Raw genomic sequence first — 26,408 nt, 5'->3', positions numbered from 1 at the left:
TTTCTGCACTGGCAGGTGGCTTCTTTACCAGTAAGGTCACCTGGGAAGCCCAAGGTATTAAAGGCAGAATGGTTAAAGGTCATGGGGCATCCTGACCCATGGCATTGTTCTGCGTCCCACTCCCCAAACTGCTCATTCTCTGTGATGGAAGCCTCTGAGCACCCTTTCTTTCCCATCCTCAGTTCTTGGGAATATCTAAAGAGGTGAGCGCCTCACCTTACCACTCCCTCCGGGACCCAGGCCTGAACAAGCTCAGGGGCCACAGCCGATTGGAAGCGAACGCACGGGTCTCTCACCTCTCTCTTCCCGCAACCTGGCTCTGGGACCGGTCTGGCTGGTTTCCGACATCTGGGGAATTAACACGTCCCGCCCACCCCTAGCCTCCAGCCGCGCAGGCTCCGCGTCTCCGCCCTTGTTCCCTCGCCGCTTCCAGCTTCTACGCGTGAAAGCCGTTACAAAGGGCTTGAATGAAACGTGTGTGGGTTTAGTGAGTCGTAAGCCACCAGGGGATCCCGTCTCCCCACAAACCAGAATCTCTCGCAGGAGGCTGAGGAGGGGGAGGAGGCGAGGAGCGGAGCACTCGGTTTCGCGGGCGCGCGCCGCGGCTGGAGCGGCGGGGAGAGGCCGGGCCACCTCCCCCCTTTCCAGCCATGCACCGCCTCGCCCGCGGCGGTTCCAGGCACCACAGTCTCCGCCCGGGCTGCGCCCGCCGTCGCCGCAACGAGCTCCTGCGGCCGCTGGCCCCGTCCACCGAAGAGCAGAGCCAGCCCTCCCCACCCCACCTCCACCACCGATTCCCTTCTCCGCGGGGACGCGCCGCCCAGCAGTCCGCGCCGCCCCCTGGTCAACTTTGAGCGAAAGGAGAAACAACTTTGGCAGTGGCCGCGGGTTTCCAAACCCTCGCCTCCCGGTCCGCAGCAGCCTCGCGGGTTGCCGGGGTTAGGTGGGGCAGAGTTTCCCGGGCGCATCTGAGCGGCGTCTGGCAGCTAGCAACCTGTTTCCAGCGAGCGGGAGCGGGACTGTGGCTCCTAGGCATCCGAAGGAGGGCAACTTGTTTTTCTTTCCCTTGAGCGTCCTCGGCTTGCTGCTGGATAGAGCCGCCTCGAAAGGATGTAAATAGGCGGAGCAACTGTTACCGCGAAGGCAACCACCCCAAAGGCAGGGAGGAGCGCGGGGCTTCGTCAGGGCTTCTCCCAGTCGCAACATTAATCATCAAGCAGGTGTTGGTTGCAAGTTTTCAAGGTCAGCCACTCGGAGCAGCGAGTCCCTCCCTGAACCTTGGGGATACGTAGCGCCCGGGTTCGATCTGACTGAGAAATGCTCAGGACGCCAAACAAGGAAGGATCGTAGAGGGGGAGGGTTGTGACCCCAAGACCCATCCCCCAACATCCCCGTAATCTCCCGTCCCCCGCTGCCGGGGCGGGGGTTAGTATGTGACATGTGCCTAACTCTCAGCGGCAACTTAGGCAGCAGGTGTCGGTCCTAAGCAGGAGCCGCTGCTGCTGGGTGCGCTATCGCCCAGCCATGCGGGCCGCGGGCGCACCTCTCGTCCGCACCTCGCGGCTGCTGGTTCTGCTATTGATCAAGGTTTCCGCTTCTCCTGCCCTCGGGTACGCCCTTGCGCCCAGGAAGGAAAATTGTCTGGGAGAAAGCTGTTCACCTACACTGATTCAGCGTCGCAGCAGGGACGCTTGGGGACCAGGAGATTCTGCAGGAGACCGTCTGCCAACTCGTGCGCCCAGGGAGGAGGAGCAGGAGGCAGTGGTGCGCTCGGCGCCCCCGTGGGACCTACCGGCCGGTCCCGGCGGTGACCCAGGTGTGGGCAGAGGGGCGGAGGCGTCGGCAGCTGAGCCCTCGGGACCTCCGGCTAGGCCATCTGGAGCCTGGAGGTGGAAAGGTGCCCGGGGTCAGGAGCCCCCTGAAACTTTGGGGAGAGGAAACCCCACGGCTCTCCAGTTCTTCCTTCACACCTCAGAGGAGAAGGAGAAGGGTCCCAAAGGCGCTGGCCTTTCTGGGCGTAGCCAGGAGCAGAGTGCGAGGAAGGAACCCGGGGTCAGCGACCTGTACTACTGGCCAAGGAGAGCTGGGAAACTCCAAGGTTCTCACCACGACCCCCAACCCAAGACGGTCCATGCGCCGTCGGGGTACGAAGGGCGGACGATTGCACCCCCTGGCAGGGCGCTGGCTCAGAATGGTTCCTCCCTTGAAGGAGTTCATGAACGCGGGGGTCCCCGGCGGGGGAACAGCACGCACCCACACTTGCGACTGAAGAACCCCTTCTACCCGCTGACCCAGGAGTCATACGGAGCCTATGCGGTCATGTGTCTGTCCGTGGTGATCTTCGGGACCGGCATCATTGGCAACCTGGCAGTGATGTGTATCGTGTGCCACAACTACTACATGCGAAGCATCTCCAACTCCCTCCTGGCCAACCTGGCCTTCTGGGACTTTCTCATCATCTTCTTCTGCCTTCCGCTGGTCATCTTTCATGAACTGACCAAGAAGTGGCTGCTGGAGGACTTCTCCTGCAAGATCGTGCCCTATATAGAGGTAATGCCGTCCAGGGGGTCTCGAGCTACTGGCTTTATTCGTTTCTGGGATTTATAGTATCAGGACTGCTGCTCCACACACCTACCTGGCTGCTGAACCCCTGCACTTTTCCTGAGTCTCTTCCCCATTTATCTTGCCAATCATGTATATACATTGGCATTTATACACTGAGTGTGGGGGGCGGACCTGAGCAGGCTTTGTCCAGTCACCTTCAAACTCATCTGCTCCTGAATTGGGAAATAACTATGATCTCATTATACATAGGATTGTTTAGGTTTTAAATGTATTTCTCTGAATATGGTGTTTTATGGTGTGTGTGTATGTGTGTGTGTGTGTGTGTGTGGGTGTGTGTGTGTGTGTGTATATATATATTTGGAGACTGTCAGATTCTAGGGTTAACAAATAATTAGTCTTTGTCATTATTAGACCCTAGCAGAGATAAAGCCCTATATCATTTATCTACTAGGTTTCTAGTGCTCCAATATGATTTATTCCCCAAGAATATTACTAAATTCTTTCCTTTAATATAAAAAATTGAGTAATATTTTGTTTAAAAGAGGAAATCTACTTTTCTTTGTTTGTCACTTGGTCTCGATACATTAGTAACTTCCCAAATTAGTTTTAGGGTCTGGCTGTCTGCCATGCTATCCCATCTGAATTCTTACATTCTTATGCCATTTCTGTCCCTCTGTTTTCATTCCTCAATTTTGTAACCATTTTATTCATTTTGTATGAATGACCTTAAGCAAAAATTACACTTTGTACCTCATGGCACAGAATTTATTGAACATTCTCAAAATATATAGTATGTATTTGACATTTGTTAGGGTGTAACAGAGTGACTACTTTTCTAAGACTAGAAAATTTCTTAAGACATAGGGGACACTTAACAGGTTCTAAACTTTGGAAATGAGAATCTTTGAGTAAAATTTTACTGTAACATGCTACAGCTAGTGTCCTTAACCATTATTATGGTAGTTGGAATTTGCTCTTTAAATGGCTTCTCTTTAAACACCAGCTCTTGGATGGAGCCCAAGTGCTTTGTTGCCAGTTGTGTTTTTAGCCAGCTGGCCCTTGATTTCCTCCATTCAGACTGCCCATTTCATTTATGGAAGCAGAAGAAGAAAAACTAAATATTCCAGAGCCCCTGATCCTGTCTGGCACCAGGGCCAGTGACACTATGTTCAACATTGTGCCGGGGGCCCAGAGCTAGGGGAAAAGTAAACATTAAACAGTACCTACTTAGAAAGACCAAGGCAAGAAGCTGTAAATAAGACCCTCTGCTATCCTGGCAGGGATCAGCTGCAGGATCATTGCATGCTTGCTAAATCAGCTGTTGCTGCTTTACCAAGATCTAGGATTTCTCTGTTGCCAAGCTCCAACTAGCTCCGAAACATCTAATTTATTTGGAAGACAGCTCATTTTTGAATTGCAGAGAAGGAAGTTAAATTTATGGAAGAGAATATGTGTCTACCAGTCATCTTTTCAAGGTCAATTTCAATGTAAGGTTTCTCTGATTGTTTAAATAATGCAGAAGAAATTGACATATGCAAAAAAGAGACAAAAGTAAACTAGTAAGTAAATAGGAGAGTTACTTCCAAGAAGAGGAAAGCATATTGGCTTGTTTTAAATGTACTGGACAGGATAAAATCTTCATATAGAAGAGGGAAAACAATAAAGAAGGCAGAAAAAAGAAACTGGGAAAGAAAACAAATACTAAAGTTCTTTAAAAAAAATACACACAAACTTTAAAATAATTTCATTCAAAATCAGAACAAACTAGTCAAATTTTGGTGAGTTTTATGAGACCTATGAGTTTCGAGTGATGGTATTTATTATGTATGTGTTTTAATTTTCTTTCTCTAATTTTCTTTCTAATTCTGAGGATTTTAGGAAATACATATTTTTGCATTTGTATTCAGTTTTTAAATTTAATTCTCATCTCCTGAAGAATAGCAAGTATTTTTATTTTTTACCCTGTATTTTCTCCTTCTTCATAGCCCTTTCTGTTTTTTTAGTTATTGGTACAGAGCTTTTTTTTTCCTTTAGAGAAGCAAAGGCTTGAAGCAAAGATTCATTCATTTTTTTCTTGAAAAATTAAACTATAATATACATTTTCACTGTTAGAGTAATGAATAAAGACCTTAAGATTTAGTGTTTCTATACTCATACTTAATCCTGTTCTTCTGAAATAATTCTATAATATTTCATCATTTTCTGTGAAAATGATCACTACTGTGATCAGACAGTAGTATTAGCTCCACAGTTCCTGATTATGAGTGCAAGAAATACAATCCAAATTTCAGAATAAAGCATTTCTGCCTCGAGGCATTGCTATTTTCACAGAAGTAAGAGGGATCTAATGCCTATTCCATGTTGGGTTTCTTGGAAAAAACGGGGAAGTTGAACTGTGATGCAAATGTCACAAAGACTTCAGCAGACAACATAGGAACTCTAGGGCTGGGATGGTTCTACAGGGATGTCCTGAATGGAGGCCAGAGGACCCAGCCCTTACGGACTGGGTAAGTTGGATGCAAGTTGCTCCCAGGAAGGGGGCATAACCTTGAGCTGGGTGGATCTCTTTGGTCAAGGGCAATCCTATGGAGGAATGCAGCTGAGAGCCATCAACTACCAATAGTCCCAGCAGCTAGGGAAGTCAGCATTTCGTTCCTTAACGGACTTTTGGGTGGGAAGCAATCTGTGTGGGAACAATAGCATCCACTACAGTGACCTTTGAATTATCATGTTGAATTAGAACCAGGTAACATTCTAACTGAATCCCCTCATTTTAAAGATGAAACATGACACTCAGAGAAGAGAAATGACCCTCCTAAGTATATACACTAGTCAATGGCAACCAGACCCTTCATCTTAACACTTGATGTTGATATTTGGTTATTAGGCAAAAATCTATGGGGCAAAACAGTGTTGAGTGACTGTTTTCTTTTTCTGCTCCTTGTTATCTTTTAAAAAGACTTTTGAATCCAACAGACAGGAAAAAGACAATAAAACTAGTTGACATCGTTTGTTTTATGATGAAATTTATAGCCTATTATATTTTTAAATTTCATCTTCCATCCCATAAACTGACAGTAAATTCCCTAGTTGGTAGCTCATTAAATTTTAAAAAGTTGCAATAATGTGGGACAACTGTACTTTTTAATGTGCCAAAGATGATTATCTTAATAATCAAATATACATATATAGATTGTACTTTATGTTCTTAACAACTACAAAGTGTCTTAGATTGGGGAGCACATTACAAATATCTTTAAAAACCTTTTCCACAATTTGCCCTCATTGTGAATCTTTTTCTTCTTGGCCGCAAGACTCTGAAAATTATTTGATATTTCATCTCCTTTTATTATCTAGATTTGATCCTTTCTTTACTTTTTACTTTTTTATATTTCTTATTTGTTGGCTATTCTTCCTTTTTTTTCCCATCACACACTCTCTATTGATTTATAATGTCTGAGCTGCTATTTTTCTAGTAGTTGTTTTTGCCTTTTTCAATGTGTTTTTTTTTTTAATTTTCACCACAATTCATTTTGATTGATCTTTACAGATTTTCTCTATCTTCTCTTTTGCCTTCATTGGCTTCTCTACTATAGTTCTTTCTTCTTCAGCTTGAGTATTAACATCATCTTAGGGAGATAGAAGAATTTAGGGGAGAGTTCTGTTTGTATAGAAAAATAGGTATTTCTTCAGCAGAAAGGATAGGTCTTTGCAATTGGCATTCAACTCTTCTTTTTTATTTCAAAGTATTGACATAAAGTTTAAGGAGACATTGAGCTTCCAGAGTCTATCTCTAGAAAGGGAGTTCTATTATAGTTAATGTTACTGTGAGTGGGATCATAGTGGGAACATTTGTAGTTGATAATTTCTCTCTTTCTGTTCCAGGATTATGAAGTCTCTGTGGTCTAGTGATAAGTCCCATAAAGACCAAGGGTAGATGAAATAGTAGGAAAGGGGGACAAGTGAAAAGGAATCTGGGTGGATGGTGGCCATCCTAACACATAAGTCATTTTAAACTGGTTTATCAGAGAGTCACCAGAAACAAAACAAAACAAAACAAAACAAAACTATACTCCAAGCAATAGTTGTTTGTGGAGAGAGAGTATATGTGTGGCTTGCATATGGAGGTCTGGGTGTGGACTGCAGTAGGAGAATGGCAGAAGAGCTCTCTACCATACCATTCTCTAGGGATCTAACAAATGCTTCAGTTAATTCAGTCGCTCAGTTGTGTCCAATTCTTTGTGACCCCATGGACTGCAGCATGTCAGGCTTCCCTGTCCATCACCAACTCAATGGAGTTTGAGCAATGAAGTTTGCTCAAACTTATGTCCATTGAGTCGGTGATGCCATCCAACCATCTCATCCTCTGTCGTCCCCAGTATTCTTGCCTTGAGAGAACCTCATGAAGAGTATGAAAAGGCAAAAAAAGATATAACAAGTGAGAGTGAAAGAGGAGAGTGAAAAAGTTGGCTTAAAGCTCAACATTCAGAAAACAAAGATCATGGCATCTGGTCCCATCACTTCATGGGAAATAGATGAGGAAATAGTGGAAACAGTGTCAGACTTTATTTTTGGGGGGCTCCAAAATCATTGAAGATGGTGACTGCAGCCATAAAATTAAAAGACACTTACTCCTTGGAAGAAAAGTTATGACCAACCTAGACAGCATATTCAAAAGCAGAGACATTAGTTTGCCAACAAAGGTCCATCTAGTCAAGGCTATGGTTTTTCCAGTGGTCATGTATGGATGTGAAATTTGGACTGTGAGGAAGGCTGAGCACCGAAGAATTGATGCTTTTGAACTGTGGTGTTGGGGAAGACTCTTGAGAGTCCCTTGGACTGTAAGGAGATCCAACCAGTCCATTCTGAAGGAGATCAACCCTCGGTGTTCTTTGGAAGGAATGATGCTAAAAATGATACTGGAACTCCAGCACTTTGGCCACTTTTCATATGAAGAGTTGACTCATTAGAAAAGACTCTGATGCTGGGAGGGATTGGGGGCAGGAGGAGAAGGGGACGACAGAGGATAAGATGGCTGGATGGCATCACTGACTCAATGGACGTGAGTCTGAGTGAACTTCAGGAGTTGGTGATGGACAGGGAGGCCTGGCGTGCTGCAATTCATGGGGTCGCAAAGAGTAGGACATGATGGAGTGACTGAACTGAAAGCCAAATAACTCAGGCATTGAATGTGGCAACTGGAACAGCTCTTTGCTCATTACATGATGAAAGCTGACCAGAGTGAAGTGTATCATCTGATCCAGATCTGCTGCTAAATGTATATTTCTCTTTGGATGTCAGTTGGAGGTTTTGAATAACATGTTGTTTTTTAGTTGCTAAGTTGTGTCTGACTCTTTTGTCAGGCTTCTCTGTCCATGGGATTTCCCAGGCAAGAATACTAGAGTGGGTTGCCATCTCCTTCTCCAGGGCATCTTCCCAACCCGGGGATGGAACCCTCCTCTCCTGCACTGGCAGATGGATTCTTTACCACTGAGCCACCAGGGAAACCATGAGAGAATCCTTGTTGTTGTTGTTCAGTTGCTAAGTCCTGCCTGACTCTTTGTGACCCCATGGACTGTAGCCTGCCAGGCTGTCCTGTTCTTCAAATTTTCCGGGCAAGAATACAGAGTGGGTTGCTATGCCCTTGTCCAGACAATCTTCTTGACCCAGGGATCGAGCTCCCATCTCTTATGTCTGCTGCATTGGCAGGCGTGTTCTTCACCACTAGCGCCACCTGGGAAGCCCTTATATTGCCATACAGGTATGCTATTCTACACAAATTTCCCTAGAACTCCTACATTCAAGTACTACCATGCTGATCACAGCAGATAGTAACTTTGCTTGACAAGTGCATTTGATATTGGTTTGTTTAGTTGCTAGGTCATTTCTGACTCTTTGCAACCCCATGGACTGTAGCCCACCAGGCTCCTCTGTCCTCGGGATTTCCCAGGTAAGAATACTGGAGTGGGTTGCCAATGGGCTTCTGTGGTGGCTCAGAGGTAAAGAATCTGCCTGCCAAGGCAGAAGACACAGGTTAGATCTCTGGGTAGGGAATATCCCCTGGAGAAGAATTAGTTATACTGATGGACTTTTAAGTGGAAGAGCACAGTTTTGAGAGCCATTTGAAAGTTACTAATAATGTTCTCAGGGAAAATAAACACACTGAATGAGAATGGTACTTAACAAATATTGTATGACTTCCTATTAATCCCATATAATAATTTTCACATTCCCATGTAAGAAAATATTTGGCTGATGACTCCAAAGAGTTAACCAGAAAAGAAAAAAAAAAACAGTGTGTGCCTATGTATAACTCAATTCATGAACAGTGTATGATGAAGTTTATTGAACTTGGGTTCCACCTGAGAAATGTTGTTGTTCAGTTGCTAAGTCGTGTCTGACTCTTTGTGACCCCATGGACTGCAGCACTCCAGGCTTTCCTGTCCTTTACTGTCTCCCAGAGCTTGCTCAAACTCATGTCCATTGAGTCTGTGATGCCATCCAACCATCTCATCCTTGGTCGTCCCCTTCTCCTCCTGCCTTCCATCTTTCCCAGTATCAGGGTCTTTTCCAATAAGTCAGTTCTTCACATCAGGTAGCCAAAGCATTGGAGCTTCAGCATCAGTCCTTCCAATGACTATTCAAGGTTGATTTCTTTAGGATTGACTGGTTGGATCTCCATGCAGTCCAAGGGACTCTCAAGAGTATTTAGCACCACAGTTCAAAAGCATCAATTCTTCAGATGTCAACCTTCTATATGGTCCAACTCTCACATCTGTACATGACTACATACATGTCATAGATTTGACCATATGTACCTTTGTTGGCAAAGTGATGTCTCTGCTTTTTAATACACATGAGGAATGAAAGTTTTATAATAATCAAATGTGAAATTCAAATACTTTCCTTAACGATTGATTATAAGAATGCTTTTCTTTTGTAAAGCTTGCCAATGAAGTAGAAACAAGAATATAGGTTTTTTTTTTACTTGCCTCCTAGAGATATCAGTTGGCTTTCAGCTTTTAAGAATTATACACAAAACACCAGCACCCAATAAGGACTAAAGAGCAGCTTGAATAATTCATTATTTTCTATAGTCCTCTTCCATAGATGTCAGTATTCATTCATTTATTTACTATCCATTCATTCATTAAACATTTACTGGGCTTTTCTTCTATGTTAGGCACTAAGTTAGGAGGGAACAGGACAGAAAGAGAGGAAAAAGTTTCCAGAGTTCAGTAACATAGATGTGTTATTGCTATTATAGACGAGTGAAACCACGTGCTGTATAGTGTGATAATACTATAAGAGGGGCTTAAACAAGCTGTCATGGAGGTTCAGGAATGGCCTTGGAATCAGTCATCTCACAACTGTTCTTCCTCTCTCCAAAGATGAAAAAACTCAAGTGAAAACTATGTTCCCTTTCATTCTTTTTCAATCATATTCTTACTATTAGTTTTCATAAATATGTACAGCCTAGAGCCATGGTGAAAAGCTACAACTAAAAAACAAGCTTTCTTGCTTTTTCAGTTTGTCCTAGGATATGAGGTGTATGAGATATTTCAGCAGATATGACTGTCCTAGACATTTCATTTAGAATACAGAATTATTCTAAATATCGTTAAATGTTAAATTATTATTTGGAAATACAATGCCTGAGATAACCATTTCCGAGTTGGAATTAGTCATCCTTATTAGTCATAAAGACATTAAGTAAATCAAGTTTTAAAATTGTACTTAAATGAATGGTTTATTTAGCAGTGCAGTAGCAGAATGTTAAATGATGTCCTTTTCTTCTGAAAATCTCTTAAACATACCAATTGTTTAACTTGACCTTAGAGGACCTGGGAAGAAAGGCTGACAAGAGAGATACTTTACACCTTATTATAGAGCCAGGGAAAATGGAAGCATGGAGAATTGGAGTCATCCCTCAAATCCACAATCAACTTTAGGGCTTACCCTCAGTTTTTGAGGGCTTTCAAAGTATCTGGTTATATCAACAAAATATCCTTCCACAGCGAAAAAGAAGTAAATATTTATGCGAAAGCAAAATAGATCTGAGCTTCTGAGTCTACCCAAGGCTGAGAAAGTAAGTCTCTGTCTTGTCCTCCACCCTTGTACTACATGGGCCGTGAGAGAAGGGTCCCACCTTTAATAGCGCTTCCTGTGAATTGTAGGCTTTCCCTGGTGGCTCACTGGTAATGAACCGACCTCCAATGCAGGAGACTTGGGTTAGATCCCTGTGTTGGCAAGATCCCTTGGAGAAGGAAATAGCAACCCATTCCAGTATTCTTGCCTGGGAAATCCCATGAACAAACGAGCCTGGCAGGCTACAGTCCTAGGTTTAATGGTATCCCATTGGAAGCACAGGGCTCTGAGTCTGGGATGTGGACCAAGTGGGGAGAAGAATGCATAGACCACTGTGCATTGTGGTTTGTCCCTGACACTGCACTTCTGCACCCATCCTCCAGGGATCCTCTGTCATTTTTCTTGCCATGAATTGACCTGCCAGGGTCCCATAATTAACCTTGCTGCCAAGACTAACTCTTAGGCATCCTTATGAGAATGGTATTCTTTGTGCCAGAAGAGATGATCTCTTCTAAAATTTCAAGGTGGAGTGGAGAACAGAATTGCTACAACCTCAAATATGGGCTCTTTCTATTTGCAGAGTTGGTACAGACATTTTCCATAAAACTTCCATGAAAACTGGATATAACCACAGTTTCAGACTTATTCTTGAGATAGAATACTTTCAGCTTGTGAATTTCTGATGGTTTTCAATGTAATCTATCAGCACACTTGAGTGGTTCACAGCATGAACGAAGCCAAGGTCACTGATTTGATCCTAGCCTAGAATGAGTCATTTCAATTAGGTCTATGACTGTACTCGGGGCTGCCATTTTTCACTCCCTTCTCATCACTTCCTGCCTTCAGGGAACTTTCCTCCTACCTCTACTACTTCTCCTTGGTTCAAATTTCTCTCGTATAGGAAAAGCATCTGTTAACTAATTCACAGTAAGATGTGACATTTAGAGATACATATCTTTTATAAGAAGGATGAGTGAAGAAAGGGTATTACTTCTTAACCTATTACCCAGAATGGGATTTTGGTTAAGAACAGAGAAATTTTGTCTTTAAATATGGTCTCTCAATGCCATTCAAATCATAATTACCTAACAACAAATGGATGAGGCCAGTTCTGATTTTGTCTTTAGCTTAGGTTCACCACCATGTGCAAGGGATTGCTTGCTGTCCAAGGAGTCCCGCGGACAGCAAGGAGATCAAACCAAGGAAATCAGCCCTGAATATTCATTGGAAGGACTGATGCCAAAACTGAAGCTCCAATACTTTGGCCACCTGATGCGAAGAGCTGACTCGTTGGAAAAGATCCTGATGCTGGGAAAGATTGAGGGCAGAAGAAGGGAGCAACAGAGGATGAGATGGTTGGATGGAATCACAGACTCAATGGACATGAATTTGAGAAAACTCTGAGAGATAGTGAAGGGCAGGGAACCCTGGCATGCTGCAGTCCATGGGGTCACAAAGAGTCATACAGCACTTAGCAACTGAACAACAACAACATGACCATATACAATGGTGCAATGTCATTATTCACAAGGAAAAACAAGTGAAAATTTGTTACTGGTCTTTGGAAACTCATCAGAACCCCTAGATGAAAAACAGAAATTCCAGTTCATTTTAAGACTGATTAGAAACAACATTATAATATTAAGAGTTGAAATCTAGACTTTGGGCTTGTGGGAAATACTACATTTTGAAATGAATTTCTAATTATTGAGAATAAATTTGGAATGCATAAATTCCTTAAGAACTGTTGATTCCAATAGATGGCTTGCATTTTAGGACAAATGATGTTAAACTTGCTTCAGTGGCATTTTTTTTTTTTACCAATAAGCATTGGCATATTTATGTTTAAATTATAACATTTTAGATAAGTTGTAGCAAAATGATTTTTTTTTTAACTGCAAAGGAATGTACTTCTACAGAAGTCCAAAGCTGGAATTGTTAGGAATGTCAAGGTAGGAATGATAAAAGTAAAAGGATAAATACAAATTTTAGGATGATATATTGACTTTTAAATAGTCTCTCTCTTTTTTTTTTTTTTCACTGAGTAAGAACATGTTACCAAGTTTAAAAATGAGGGAGTAAAGTTGAGAATGCAGCAGTAATGATAGTTGATACCTTGAAACTTGACTTTCTCTGACACTGGAAATCATGTAAAGATGAAGTAGGCTGGATACAATTGAAATAAATAGATATGTATGATGTGCGGTTGTATCAGATTAAATCTCAGCGATTTTGATAAAAGTAAGAAACCTTCTTTTTGACTGTGGAAGAGTGCCTGTGAATGGCTTTGTTTCATTTCAGAGGCCTGTGCGTCCTTGCCAGGGTTGAGACACATCTCTCCTACTCACTCTGTATTTTGGTTTGGAAACACTAATACAAGTGTGTCCCTGCCACAGGATCGTGATTAGCATGTACTCCAAAATGAAGACCTTTTGATAAAGGCCATCACATTGATAGTGATGAATAAAGTGGCTTTGAAAAACATGGTTTCTACACTGTTGCTCAAAAGTGTCTCTGGTGGGGAAATTGCCCTGAGAGTTTCAAGGAGATGCATTATGGAAAATGCAAGAGGAAGCCAGAGACGCAAGCTCAAGCCATTTAGAGTTTCACAGGAAACTCTACCCTGTGTTCCTCCTGCTTTTTTCCTGACTGATTGTTAGGTCTCTCACCATGGACTTATAATGGGTTATCATTCATGGCCCAAATGAATGGGTTTTCTTAACAATGATGCCCTTGTTGTGAGGGTTACTTGTGTACAAAGGACAGCCCATAAATAGATGCACTTGTCTTTCTGAGGTAAAATGTAAGTTAGGCGAGAGTACAGTTGTCATGACTTTGGTTAGAAATTTTCCTGTTTTATAAAAATCAGTGTATTCCAGTTGCTTCACTATAGTTAAGCATGTGGTTTCAATGTCATATGAAAGAATTTTTGCTTGGAAGTCCATCAGTCTTTTCTTTCCCCACCAGTGTTATCACTGATGTCTATCAGAGGGTTTAGCAAATATACTATTTATTTGGTATGAGTTAAACTTTCACAGCTTGACTTCATTCGTAAAGGTTTCTTTTTTGCCTGTCTGCAGGAGGCTTCTGAGAAGTGGAGCTATAGCTACCACAGGATTTTCGTAGATGACTGTTTTTCATGACATATCCATGTGCTCTTTCTTCACATCATTTTGAATGAACAGGGATTTAAAACAGTACTAGCTGAAGACAGTACTTTCCTTTCAACTGGATGTTTGTACTGAGTTAGGACCTTAAACGGTAGGGAGAACTCCTGTGCATTGGAACTGCTGCTTTCCGACGTGAGGGTCTCCACACGCCCTGTGTCTCTGCGGTCCCTTGAAGCAACACTGCAGGTGACCGCAGGTGACCACAGCTGCCCCCAGCCTTACTGTTCTAGATGTTGACTGGGCAGCAACATTTGCTGTTGTTCTTCCAGGACACAAAGAAGAGCATAGCATTGCTGGTGGAAGAAAAGATTTCAGAGTTGTTTATTTTAATTCTCTAGTGCCTGTATTTTGATGCCAATCCCCTCAAAATGATATATTTTCCCAAACAGTTAAAGATTTCTGCTTCCAGCTTTCCTTTGATCTTGATTCTCAGAATTAACCATCTTGTCCATTCAAAGTGTTTACACTTCTGCTTTTGTTGATGTTAATTATTCCTCCCGTTGCAGTTTAATTAATAAGAGATTGCATCTCACGCATTCCATCTCTCAGAATATGGCTTCAAAGAACTAACTATCTAAGCTAACGCTTAAAGCTTTACTCCCAAGAGCATATTTCTAGTGATATGGAATTTTAGCAATCAGATATGGTCATTAAATGCAGACAGATCCAGCCTTCATGATACAGTTTTATAATTGTATATAATTGCACCATTCATCTTGGTAGAATTTCTAATGAGCTGTATGTAAACAAGTATATTTAAAAATTGTGATAGAAATCTTTCCATGGCCAAATGTTACCCCAACATTTAGCAATTCTAATTACATGGATAGATTCCATATCTGAGTAAACAGAAATTAGCCCACCACTCCTTGTCCAGCTGATTTTTATCTATGTATTTCTGTGGTATGCAGTTAGTTCTCTACAAAGGTTTACAGCCTCCTGTAAATAACTTGGGAAAGTATTGAGTGGGGACCTCGTGCCTTTCTCGCTGTTTCACGTCATGTTTCAAGTGCATAAGTGAATTTATAGAAAAATATCTGGAGTAATAACACTGCAGGCAGTGGCAGCAGGAGAGAGTAGCTATCTAGGACTGGTATTTGGGATGCAGTTGCTCTTGGCAACTGCGTGGTTAGTGCTGTCTGTATTTGGGGAGGTGTTTGTCTCAGAGGTTCTTTTAACAACTCTCTGTAGCTCTTGTGACCTTCCTGGATGGTTTACCTCATTTCAGCTGGATCCTAATTGCAGAGAATTTTATCAGAGAGAACAATTTGAAAGTAGAAAGCTAGATGCAGGAATTTCCTGAAATTTGTGTATGACAAGTGAGAAGTTTCCCGTAATCCGTGGTTTGTCAAGAGCTGCTGCTGCTGCTAAGTCACTTCAGTCATGTCCGACTCTGTGCGACCCCAGAGACGGCAGCCCACCAGGCTCCCCCGTCCCTGGGATTCTCCAGGCAAGAACACTGGGGTGGGTTGCCATTTCCTTACATGTCAAATATATTTGAAATCCTCAGTACTGCAGCTCTCAGGAGTATGGTTGAAGAACTGAGCATCTTCAAATAAAATAAAATGTGGAAGGATTCCTGAGTGAAAAAAATCGAGGCACATGTAAATCCTGCTTAACATCTACCTTAATTTTTTATTTTTTAATCTTGTGGGATGAGTTATCCAAAATCTATAACCCCCCCCCTTTTTTTTTTTTGCTTTTTGAAGCAGTGAACATCTTTTCATTGAGAATGAAAATGCAGCAAAGTTTATGGTATCCAAGGAGCTGATAATCTGACACACCTGTTTTATTATCTGTCCACCTACATTCATTTGCTCTTTGCTGTTACCTCACATTAAATGCTTTCTAACAGATTTGAGATAGGCATGCAAATGATAGCTTCTGTAGTAATTGGCTCAGATGTTAAATCTCTAGATTTAAAATGATGGAGATCAATCGGAGAGAAGATACTATCTCTTGTGCGTTGTGTATTCTCTGTAAGTAATGATAGAAAATTACCAAGCAAATAGATTTTGTGAGCCTCTAAGAGACTGTTTCTTCTCAGTCTAGTATTTTCATATTGCCAAGTTGTCCTTTTAATAGAAATGTTATTCATAATTTAAAAAGGCTGCAGAGCATAAACTTCTGTAGCTTTGTATTTCTGGACTGACTGTGGAAACAGGGTGACAAGGAAATATGCATATGATTTGCTTCAGTGAAGATGGTGCAGAAAGTCTTGATGAGGACTCTTGTACATTTGATAGCCTGAGAATTTTTTTGTTGTTTGTGCTTTACAATCTTATAGAGAGATGACTCAAAACACTTGCAGAGCTAATATATATATAAAAATTTCCAAAAATCTGTACAAGAAAATACAGCAATTTCCAAATAATACTGTTTGGTGCAGACCTTTAGAAAATGACACATTCTTCTTAGATTTCCAAAATGTGATATTAACAAATTATTGACATAAAACATAATCTGTTCTTAGGACAGTTGCACAGTATGGACTTCAATTTTAGAATTATTTTGAGTCTCTAGCATAAGTGAAAAATATATTTCTATTAAGGTGAACAACTCATTAAGTTGAAAGTTAATTTTAAAAAGGTAAATGTAAAGATGACTCAGGCATATTACATTGATATTTATTTTGATGTTTATGGAAAACTTCATGAAGACTTTGTAGTAAAAGAACTGTGGTTATAAGTTTAACCATGACCTCTTGATTTGCTCTGATATAGACTTTATTATTCCTATTTTCCTTCATTTTTGCTTTTCATACAGCTAACCCCTCATTTTATCTCACTTTCAGACTGTCTCTACCAATAGTTATGAGAATAATCAGGACATGCATGCAGTATCCTTATTTTCCATATGAGAACTAGTAGACACTAATATGTAGTGTATAAGAAGCAAGGCTATTTGCCATTGGAATTCATAGAATCCACAAGGCAAGTTTCTATTTTTCTAGGGAGAGTGACAGCTTAAATGTAGTAGGTAAACAGTTAATGTTTTGAGTGCTGAAATTGTTTGGACGAATGGTTTTCCTTTTGTCAACATGGTCCTTTAGAGTCCTAAAAATTTAGACATTCATGTATATTAATTATGTATATATACACACGTTTGTGTGTGTATGTGTGCATGCATGCTAAACCACTTCAGTTGTGTTTGACTCTTTGTGACCCTGTGGATCATAGCCCGCCAGGCTGCTCTGTCCATAGGGTTCTCCAGGCAAGAATACAATACTGGAGTGGGTTGCCTTGCCCACCTCCAGGGGATCTTCCCAACCCAGGGATGGAACCACATCTCCTGCATTGACAGGTGGGTTCTTTACCATTAGTGCCACCTGGGATGCCCATTTGAATGTAGGTATTTGGGGTAAACCCCAAAGCAGCCCATTCACTTAAGGGATTTTCTGTTAGTCTCCTGTTTTATCTGAACGTTCAGGGATAGTTTACCTCCTATCCATTGTCCTTGTTTAAATATATAAATAATGACTTCAGTTATTAAACATTAAATTAATTTCACCCCAACCAGTGGAGTAAATTTGGTGCTCTCAGATGATTACTCTGCTTATCTTGTGACTTTGAGAACTGCCTTACCTCTCTCGGTTGTCTATGACGTAGCTGATCTTTATGCATCCTTCCAGCTTTAATGTTTTTTGGCTCCATGACCCAGAACCACTATATTTTTTCTTCTTCTTTTTCTCCTATTTTTATTTGTTGTCCTTACCATGATTCATCAGAAGTCACCAACAACAGTTACCCATGCCTGATTCCAGGAAATTGTTCTTTTCTTTTGGGGGGTACTTTTCATCCATCTGTATTTATTGCCTAATGTTTTGATCTTTCAGAGATGACCCAGGATAAACATATTCTATCTTCCTTGTGCAGGTTGCTTCTCTGGGAGTCACTACCTTCACTTTATGCGCTCTGTGTATAGACCGCTTCCGGGCGGCCACCAACGTCCAGATGTACTATGAAATGATAGAAAACTGTTCTTCCACAACCGCCAAACTTGCTGTGATATGGGTGGGCGCTCTCCTGCTAGCCCTGCCGGAAGTGGTGCTCCGCCAATTGAGTAAGGAGGATCTGGGCTTGAGCGGGCGAGCGCCTGCCGAGCGCTGCGTCATCAAGATCTCCCCCGACCTCCCTGACACCATCTATGTCTTAGCCCTCACCTACGACAGCGCTAGACTCTGGTGGTATTTCGGCTGTTACTTCTGTTTGCCCACGCTTTTCACCATCACCTGCTCTCTAGTGACTGCAAGGAAAATCCGCAAAGCCGAGAAAGCCTGTACCCGGGGGAATAAGCGACAGATCCAGCTAGAAAGCCAGATGAACTGTACAGTCGTGGCTTTGACCATTTTATATGGATTTTGCATTATTCCTGAAAACATTTGCAACATTGTGACTGCTTACATGGCCACAGGGGTTTCCCAGCAGACAATGGACCTTCTTAATATCATCAGCCAGTTCCTTCTGTTCTTTAAGTCCTGTGTCACCCCTGTCCTCCTCTTCTGTCTCTGCAAACCCTTCAGTCGGGCCTTTATGGACTGCTGCTGCTGCTGTTGTGACGAGTGCATTCAGAAGTCGTCCACGGTGACCAGTGATGACAATGACAACGAATACACCACAGAACTGGAGCTCTCACCTTTCAGTACCATACGCCGGGAAATGTCCACCTTTGCTTCTGTTGGAACTCATTGCTGAAGGAGTGAGCACAGCCTTGGGTTGGCTTAGCTTTCTTTTTTTGTTTGTTTGATTTTCATACCCTGCGAAAGTTTTTACTCCTATTTTTCCTTACTGGGAAAAAAATGCAAAAGAAAAAACAAAGAAGAGAAATATTAACTATTGGTAGAACTGATTTTGCAAATTAATATTTGTGCTTTGAAAAAGAAGTTTATATTTAGTTATTTAAGAAGTATGGGAGGCCCATAATTTTAGATCATTTTATCTGGTATGGTGCTAATATTTTATTTGAAAAAAAGTGACTGCACCTTAATTAATTGCTAACTTACTTTTGTTCTTTTAAAAAATATAATCACTGTATATTGGTTATAGCCATGTGATTTTGTAGGCTATTTTCTGTTTGAGTTGTGATTGAAAGTATATTGTATGTGGTTTTGTGAGAAGAGTTGTAGTTAAGAAGCATTCACCAAGTAGCACCAAATAAATGACACTTTATTCTTTAACCTCATTGTCAATCTACTTTTAACCAAGATTCAATAAATATTTTACTTGCCTTAAATACATAATTACTGGTTTTATGCACGATTTAAAATCGACCTTATAGTTTTATAAATTCTATTTTCCTTTAAGGCTTCTCTGATAGCTCAGTTGGTAAAGAATCCGCCTGTAATGCAGGAGACCCCAGTTTGATTCCTGGGTCGGGACAATCCCCTGGAGAAGGGATAGGCTACCCACTCCAGTATTCTTGGGCTTCCCTTGTGACTCAGCTGGTAAAGAATTCGCCTGCAATGTGGGAGACCTGGATTCGATTCCTGGGTTGGGAAGATCCTCTGGAGAAGGAAAAGGCTACCCACTCCAGCATCCTGACCTAGAGAATTCCCTGGACTCTATAGTCCATGGGCTTGCAAAGAATTGGGCACGATTGAGTGACTTTCACTCAGTTGACTCTTTTCCTTTAAGACTGGAAACCACTATGTTACAAAGAAATTTCCCTAACAGTACTATTTATATGTATGATTCATAAAACTATATTATGTGTTTCAAAAATGCATTTTTAGTATTCAGATAGAGATGCAAATTACTTCCAAATATTTATAAAATATGAATAAATAGCAGAGTAGGAAGAAACTACTTAAAAAAAAATTTACCTCTTAACCAGCACATAGAGTTACAGGTTTTCCCATGAGGAATTATGAGTGGAACCAAAGATGAAAACACAATGCATTTGTCCTCTATTTCATCTAAACACTGACCTCTGAAGCACCATGAATTCTATGTGAAGCACTTTGAATTCTTATTTTTCTCCTTTTAAAAAATGAACTTGGTTAAATCTGTGTGGCTTAATTTCTTTAATAAATTACAGTATACTGGAATAATAAAATATTTATACATCATGATTAAAACACTTAAATATTCAAGTACTACCTTTAAATTAATATTCTGTAAACTCCCGACAAAAAAAAACTAGTCCTCTCCACTTGAATTATATGAATCCCTGAAGGAGTTCAAGTAAAAGCAGTTGTATAAGATGCCTGCCACGTGGGACACATCCCTAATCAGATGGCAGAGGCAGTGACCTGAGTGACTCAGTGTGATTGTCATGTTGCTGTCCTCAGAAAAATCATATAGGGGAACCCAAATTTCTGGCTGGAAACTGCCCTGTGTGTTTTCTGCTTGTCAATTTCTGTACTGTTTAATATAACTGAGTAGCACATTTTTTCTTCCTGACTAAATGTTATTTAAATCAGTAAACTTCAGTGCTAGAAAAATTAAAAGTACTTAATTCAGACCACTCGTTTTCTGCATGAAACCCAGATTAAATAAATGACAGTGCCCAAAATATCTCCTTTTCCCCAGTCCAGTATTCTTCAAAGGGATTCCCCCCACTACTGTCTGTATTTCAAAGAATTTGAGGAAGAATAAAAACAAGGCACCATTGTTCCTCTTACAGATCCCTGTAATAGGTCTTTGGAAATAAGGATGCCTGAACTAGGTTTTGGCTGCTGAGCAGATCAACAATTATCATTCCACAGTGTAGCTCATGATATTTAGTTGAAGAACCGACTTACTGGAAAAGACCTGACGCTGGAAAAGATTGAAGGCAGGAGGAGAAGGGGATGACAGAGGATGAGGTGATAGGATGACATCACCAACTCAACAGACATGAGTTTGAGCAGACTCCTGGAGATGGTGAAGGACAGGGAAGCCTGGCATGCTGCAGCCCATGGGGTTGCTAAGTCACATGACTTAGTGACTGAACAACGACAACAATAAATCAAGAAACTGATTGAGCATGTGGTATAGAAAAGATTCTGTGCTATAATCTGCAATAAATAAATATAAATAAAGCTTAGTGTCAGACCTCATAAAAACAGTTGGGGTGTGCTGAGAAGAAAGGAATAAGACACATATATAAACAGGTATGACATCCGCTGGGACTGGTTAGGAAGGTATAAAGTTCTAGGATGATTTATATAGAGCACCTCAGATGAGAGGAAATCACTAATGACTCTATAGGATGACTGGAGGGGTAGGCTTTCAGAAGGAGCTGATGAAAGGCAGTGGGAGAAGTGAGCACTTCAGGAGGAGAGAGATTAACAGAGGAATAGAGGAAGGCATCCTGGCCTGTGCCTGAAGAACAAATAGTCCAGTTAGGTTCCTATACTATGTGTGAACAGAAACCTCATGGAAAATCCTGATGAAAATTTGTGTTTAAGACATATTATAAAAGGGTATTAGCTTTATGTTTTTGGCATTCAAAATACTCTGTATTCACGTGAGAGGCCCTGCCTTCCCCGTTCTCCATGTTGTTGTTCAGTCGCTAAGTTGTGTCCGGCTCTTTTGCGACGCTATGGACTGTAGCCTGCCAGGCTCCTCTGTCCATGGGGTTTCCCTGGCAGGAAAGCTGGAGTGGGTTTCCATTTCCTTCTCCAGGGGATCTTCCCAACCCAGGGATCAAAGCCACATCTCCTGCATTGGCAGGAGTGTTTTTTATCACTGAGCCACCAGGGAAGCCCCTCTTCCCCATACTCTCATATTAATACAATATGTACATTAATAGTAGGAAATAGGAGCTTCTTCTCCCCACATTCACACTGGTCTAGAACTAAACATTGTTTGGTAGGAGCTTGATTCCTCTGAGAAATACTTAAGATATTTCTATCAAGAAATTTTATTCTCTGACCCTTCACCATCATTTTAAAAATAGATGGACTTTTCCCAGTCTTCAAGGATTCTCCAAGATAATAGGTGGAGGTTTCTCCCTGGTAATTTGAATTCATCTTACATTTTAAAGTACTCTTTGATTACTGTGTGAGTTTGGCTTTCTCTGTTCTCTTTCTTGGCAGCATATTCCCAGTGTACCTGATTATGGCTAACCCTTCTCATATAGAAACAGGAAGGAAAAACATTACAAGTTTCTGTAATTTCAAACTCATGTTTTATGAGTGTCCTCTCCTTGTTCCTTGGGAGTATGAAAATATATGCTATATTTCTTGGTCCCTGTCTTTTAGTGAAAGCAAGTGAGAAGTATTTACTGAACCCCAGTTTGCTTTGATACTTTTAATGTTAGTTTTTGAATTCAAAGCGATCAGTGTGGTACCTGTAATAGATTGGAATTACATTACTTCAGACCTTAAAGGGATCTCAAAGTCTTAGAGTATTAATTACTCAGCTCTTTCTTTGTATGTGCAAAACTGATTTTCTGAGAAGTTAACCGAGTTACACAAAGTCACATAATTTGACCCTAGTTGAATATTGACTTAGTTTAAGAATTTTCTAAGAATAGATAGAAGACTTCCTTCCAGGAATTATAAATGATAATTCTTTTCAACATAACCAGAGGGGTCATAGCAATCTATGAAACACTCTTGACTAAGATAGGAGATAGTGAATGTTCAGTAACTACTTGCTCAATGAAACAATAAACAAATCTTTAAATGTAAGAACTCTCAGAAAACACAGTTTAGCAAAAATACAGATGGAATACCATGACTATGGTTAAGAAGCAATGACATAGAAAAAAAAAAAAGAAAATGTGGTTTCTGTGTAACTGTGTCCAGCACTAATCAAATGATGTAAATATGTATGGCCATATGCATGGTGTATATATATATATATATATATACATATGCATATACATATATATATATAATGTTCTAGACAAATTGTAAAGACTAGGTGCTACAACTGACTCTTCAAACCTCTCTATCCCAAAGTTATTAAGTCCAGGTATCCTAAAATCCACTTGAGTTCGTTGCACATTTATGCCTTCAGTCATTCACTCCATTCATTCAGTTAAACACCTATCACTGACTTTGTGCAGTGGCAGCATCATAGCCAATGATGTTTATCCATGGCACAATTACTGGTAATTGAAAACCCTTGCATGCTAGACACTATGATAAATCCCAGGGACAAAATAGTGTGTGATTTAGATATAATTCAGTCCCTTTTGGATTTACATAATGTGCAGTGCCTAAACATAAGATTATTCCCTACACATAGATTATTCCCTCTATTGAGTATTTAGTGAAAATGTGAGTAGTGCTGAATAAGAAAAGTTCAGGAAGAAAAGTTCTCTGAGAGTTTGTTATAGGGGATCCTGACCTAGTGATGGTGTCAGAGAAAATTCTCTTGGCGAAAAGCTCAGAGAGAGGAAGGAAGTGCGTTGAGGCTCTGTATGGACACAGACAGGTTTTCCAGGTGGTGCTAGTGGTAAGGAATCTGCCTGCCAATGTAGGAGACACATGGGTTTGATACCTGGGTGGGGAACATACCCTGTGTAGGAAATGGCAACCCACTCCAGTATTCTTGCCTGAAAAATCCCAAGAACAGAGGAGCCTGGCGGGCTACAGTCTGTGGAGTTGCAAAGAGTTGGACACCACTGAGCAACTGAGTATGTGTGTGTTGGAATTACATTACTTCAGAGCTTAAAGTGATCTCAGAGTCTTAGAGTATTAATTACTCAGCTCTTTCTTTGTGTGTGCATGCACACGCGTGCACACACATACACACACACATACACGGACACAGACAGAGCAAGCCCAGGTACCAAGAAGGACCAAGAAGCCTGGCATGAAGAAAGCAAAGGCAAATATGAGACCAGAGTTTGTATGAAACAAATTGCTGTTCATCTACAAAGGGTTTTGGTTATATGTAGGTAAAATAACTTCACTTCATCAATGTTAGACTGCCCTGCGGTTCATGGGAGACTGCTTATCATTGTGATTAGAAAACTGGCTTCCTTTTATATTTAACATAACAGCCTCACAATTCTGAGTCTTGATTTTTAATTATATTTTACTGAATTGTGTTTCCACACTTTCACCTCAAATATTGCAATATGAAATAGGATAATTAGTCATTAATTGAAGAAATCATGTTGGTATAAGTAGGAGATCATTGTTATTTGCTACCAAATTATGAGATCTTTGATTCCTACAAAGATCAAAGGAAACACTTTGATTCCTCTGCTGCTAAATCAAAAACTGTCCATTGCATTTATAAACTTACAGAGAATTAGCAATCTTTTGGCCCCAGTGCTCAGAATTTAAAGATTGATTTTAAAAAATAGTATGGTAATCAATCTCAAAGTGATCATTATCTTGAACCAGTAATACTTTAATCAATTATATAACTGTTAAATGACATTTTCATTTCCTATTACTTCTACTGCTGTCAATTCCACAAACTGAATTCAATATTTTTCTTCAAGTTTTAAAAGATATAAATAATTCATGTGAAATACATTCTGTGAAATCCATAGAAACCTTCTGAGTTGAATGCCTTGCTGTCTATATATAGACAGAGATGTGACTGGTTTGTTTTACTCTTTAGATATTTACACCAAATTTAAGTATGGGTGTGTTTGTGTGCGTGTAGTGTGTGTGCTGGGCTGTATCCAACTCTTTGTGATCCCATGGACTGTAGTCTGTCAGGGTCTTCTGTCCATGGAATATTCCAGTCGGAAATCCTGGAGCAGGTTGCCATTTCTTCCTCCAGGGAATTTTCCCAAACCCGGAATAGAACCTGGGTCTCTAGCGGCTCCTGCATTGGCAGCGGATTCTTTACCACTGTACCACTTGGGAAGGGGTAACTTTTGTAATTTTATTCCTTTTGTTTGTCTTTGAATTGATACTGTGTTTAGACACAGGTCTATTAGGATTTCTTTTCCCTAATCAAACAAAATATGATGAACTTGATAAAATTTGAAAGTTTGCTACAGACAGAATTTGGAAATTTAAGGGAATAGTATCTCCGAAGAGAAAAAGAAAGGGAGAGGAGAGGACATTTGGGGTGTCTAGAATAAACTGGGATGGTTATGAGGAATGCTTTCAAAGGAGTTCATGAAAATACCGTAGTCATATTTTTCTTATCCCTCTTCTTCCACTAATGACTTTTATTCCTGATTTTGTTATTGTTTCTAATTTTGTTCACCGAGAAGAGTGGGCTCTGATCACCAATACTTTCGAGGCAGTGGAACAGTGACCTATATCAGGAGGCATTTCAATAATGGGGAAGTTATGTTGGGAGGTATGATTATGTGCTTTAGTCATTCAAAAACACATCCATGGTTTTGTTTAAAAACATATTCTAAACATGTAGATACATTTAAAAACTCTCTACAGCTTGCTTTTATCACATGGACATTTCATGATTCAGGTTTAGAGCTATTATGAAGGAAAATGCTAAGTCGTGTCCAACTCACGCGATCCCATGATCTGTAGCCTGCCAGGCACCTCTGTCCATGGAATTCTCTAGGCAAGAATACTGGAGTAGGTTGCCATTTCCTTCTCTGGGGGATCTTCCCAACCCAGGAATAGAACCCAGGTCTCCAGCTTTGCAGATATATTCTTTACCGACTGAGCTATGTGGGAAGCCCAAAGCTATTAAGAACAGTTTGTAAAGGCAAATATGTTCTTTTGTGAATTGTCCATGTATGAACAGGAAGGACATCAAGAATCACACTTAAATCCCTGAAAGTCATGTGGGTCATGTTTTCTTTCGTTTTGAGAATATGTTTTTGTCCTGTGGGCAGAATTCCCTTATATTACCTTTTAATCTTGCCTTCACTACTTTGGTCACCCGAGGCGAAGAGCTGACTCGTTGGAAAAGACCCTGATACTGGGAAAGATTGAGGGCAAGAGTAGAAAGGGGTGACAAAGGATGAGATGTTTGGATGGCATCCCCAACTCGATGGATATGAGTTTGAGCAAACTTCATGAGAAAGGAAGGACAGGCGAGCCAGGTGTGCTGCCATCCATGGGGTCACAAAGAGTGGGACACGATTTAGTGACTGAAAAACAACAGCAACAATTTCTACTCCTGGAAAGAAGACTTATTTTTGGTTTGTTTCCCTGTTTGGCTTAGCTTTAATGACTTGGTATTGGGGCAGCATTTGGTCTTGGTTTACTCTGAATTCCAAATTGATTGCACAAACCCCACATCACAGGTTGGCATTATTCTATGGGCATAATACAGTGATTGTTGGAGAAGTGTGCTTGAAAGTCCACCCAGGGTGTCAGAGAGTAAATGGGCCTTTTGTTAAGGTTGGGGGATGGAATATTTTTCTTTGTCTTGCTGATTTTGAGGTTGCTGGACAGAAATTTAACTTTTTCTTTTTTTCTTTTGGAAAGAGATGAAAAAATCTCACTAGTGTTTCTTAAAAAGGCTTCATTGACTTCCATAAAACTTTGTTTCTGACTTAACTTTTATCTCCTGAAAACCTGTGGGCAGGACAAGCCAGGCATATACAGGGCATTTGCAACAATTAGAAAGTTCACTGGTTGGAACTGATCTTTGGTCACTGAGTTTAAAAAAAAGATGGGATGTTGTCATGCCCACTGATTGTGCGATTGTTCAAACCTCACTCATAAAGGATTTTCGCTGAAGAGTCTTTGTGTAGGGTAGG

At 40.9% G+C, this 26,408-nt stretch overlaps 1 protein-coding gene across 1 annotated transcript; it reads left to right on the top strand.

Annotated features, from left to right (window-relative positions):
- The first annotated feature begins 607 nt into the window (after positions 1-607).
- Positions 608-19,893, top strand: GPR37 (G protein-coupled receptor 37). Its single transcript, XM_069586927.1, has 2 exons — positions 608-2,550; positions 17,699-19,893. Exons 1-2 carry the CDS (start codon positions 1,525-1,527, stop codon positions 18,515-18,517), a joined length of 1,845 nt encoding a protein of 614 aa, XP_069443028.1. The 5' UTR covers positions 608-1,524; the 3' UTR covers positions 18,518-19,893.
- Positions 19,894-26,408: the final 6,515 nt, after the last annotated feature.

This window comes from Ovis canadensis, chromosome 4 (genome assembly GCF_042477335.2).
Source record: "Ovis canadensis isolate MfBH-ARS-UI-01 breed Bighorn chromosome 4, ARS-UI_OviCan_v2, whole genome shotgun sequence".
NCBI classification, from domain to species: Eukaryota; Metazoa; Chordata; class Mammalia; order Artiodactyla; family Bovidae; genus Ovis; species Ovis canadensis.
Note: the sequence above shows the minus strand (reverse complement) of the source record. Positions and strands in the feature narration are given on the sequence as shown.

Excerpts from the sequence above, each read along its gene's own strand:
- GPR37 (XM_069586927.1), top strand. The coding sequence starts at position 1,525 with ATGCGGGCCGCGGGCGCACCTCTCGTCCGCACCTCGCGGCTGCTGGTT. Across the intron at positions 2,551-17,698 it reads AGATCGTGCCCTATATAGAG|GTTGCTTCTCTGGGAGTCAC; the intron begins GTAATGCCGTCC and ends TTCCTTGTGCAG.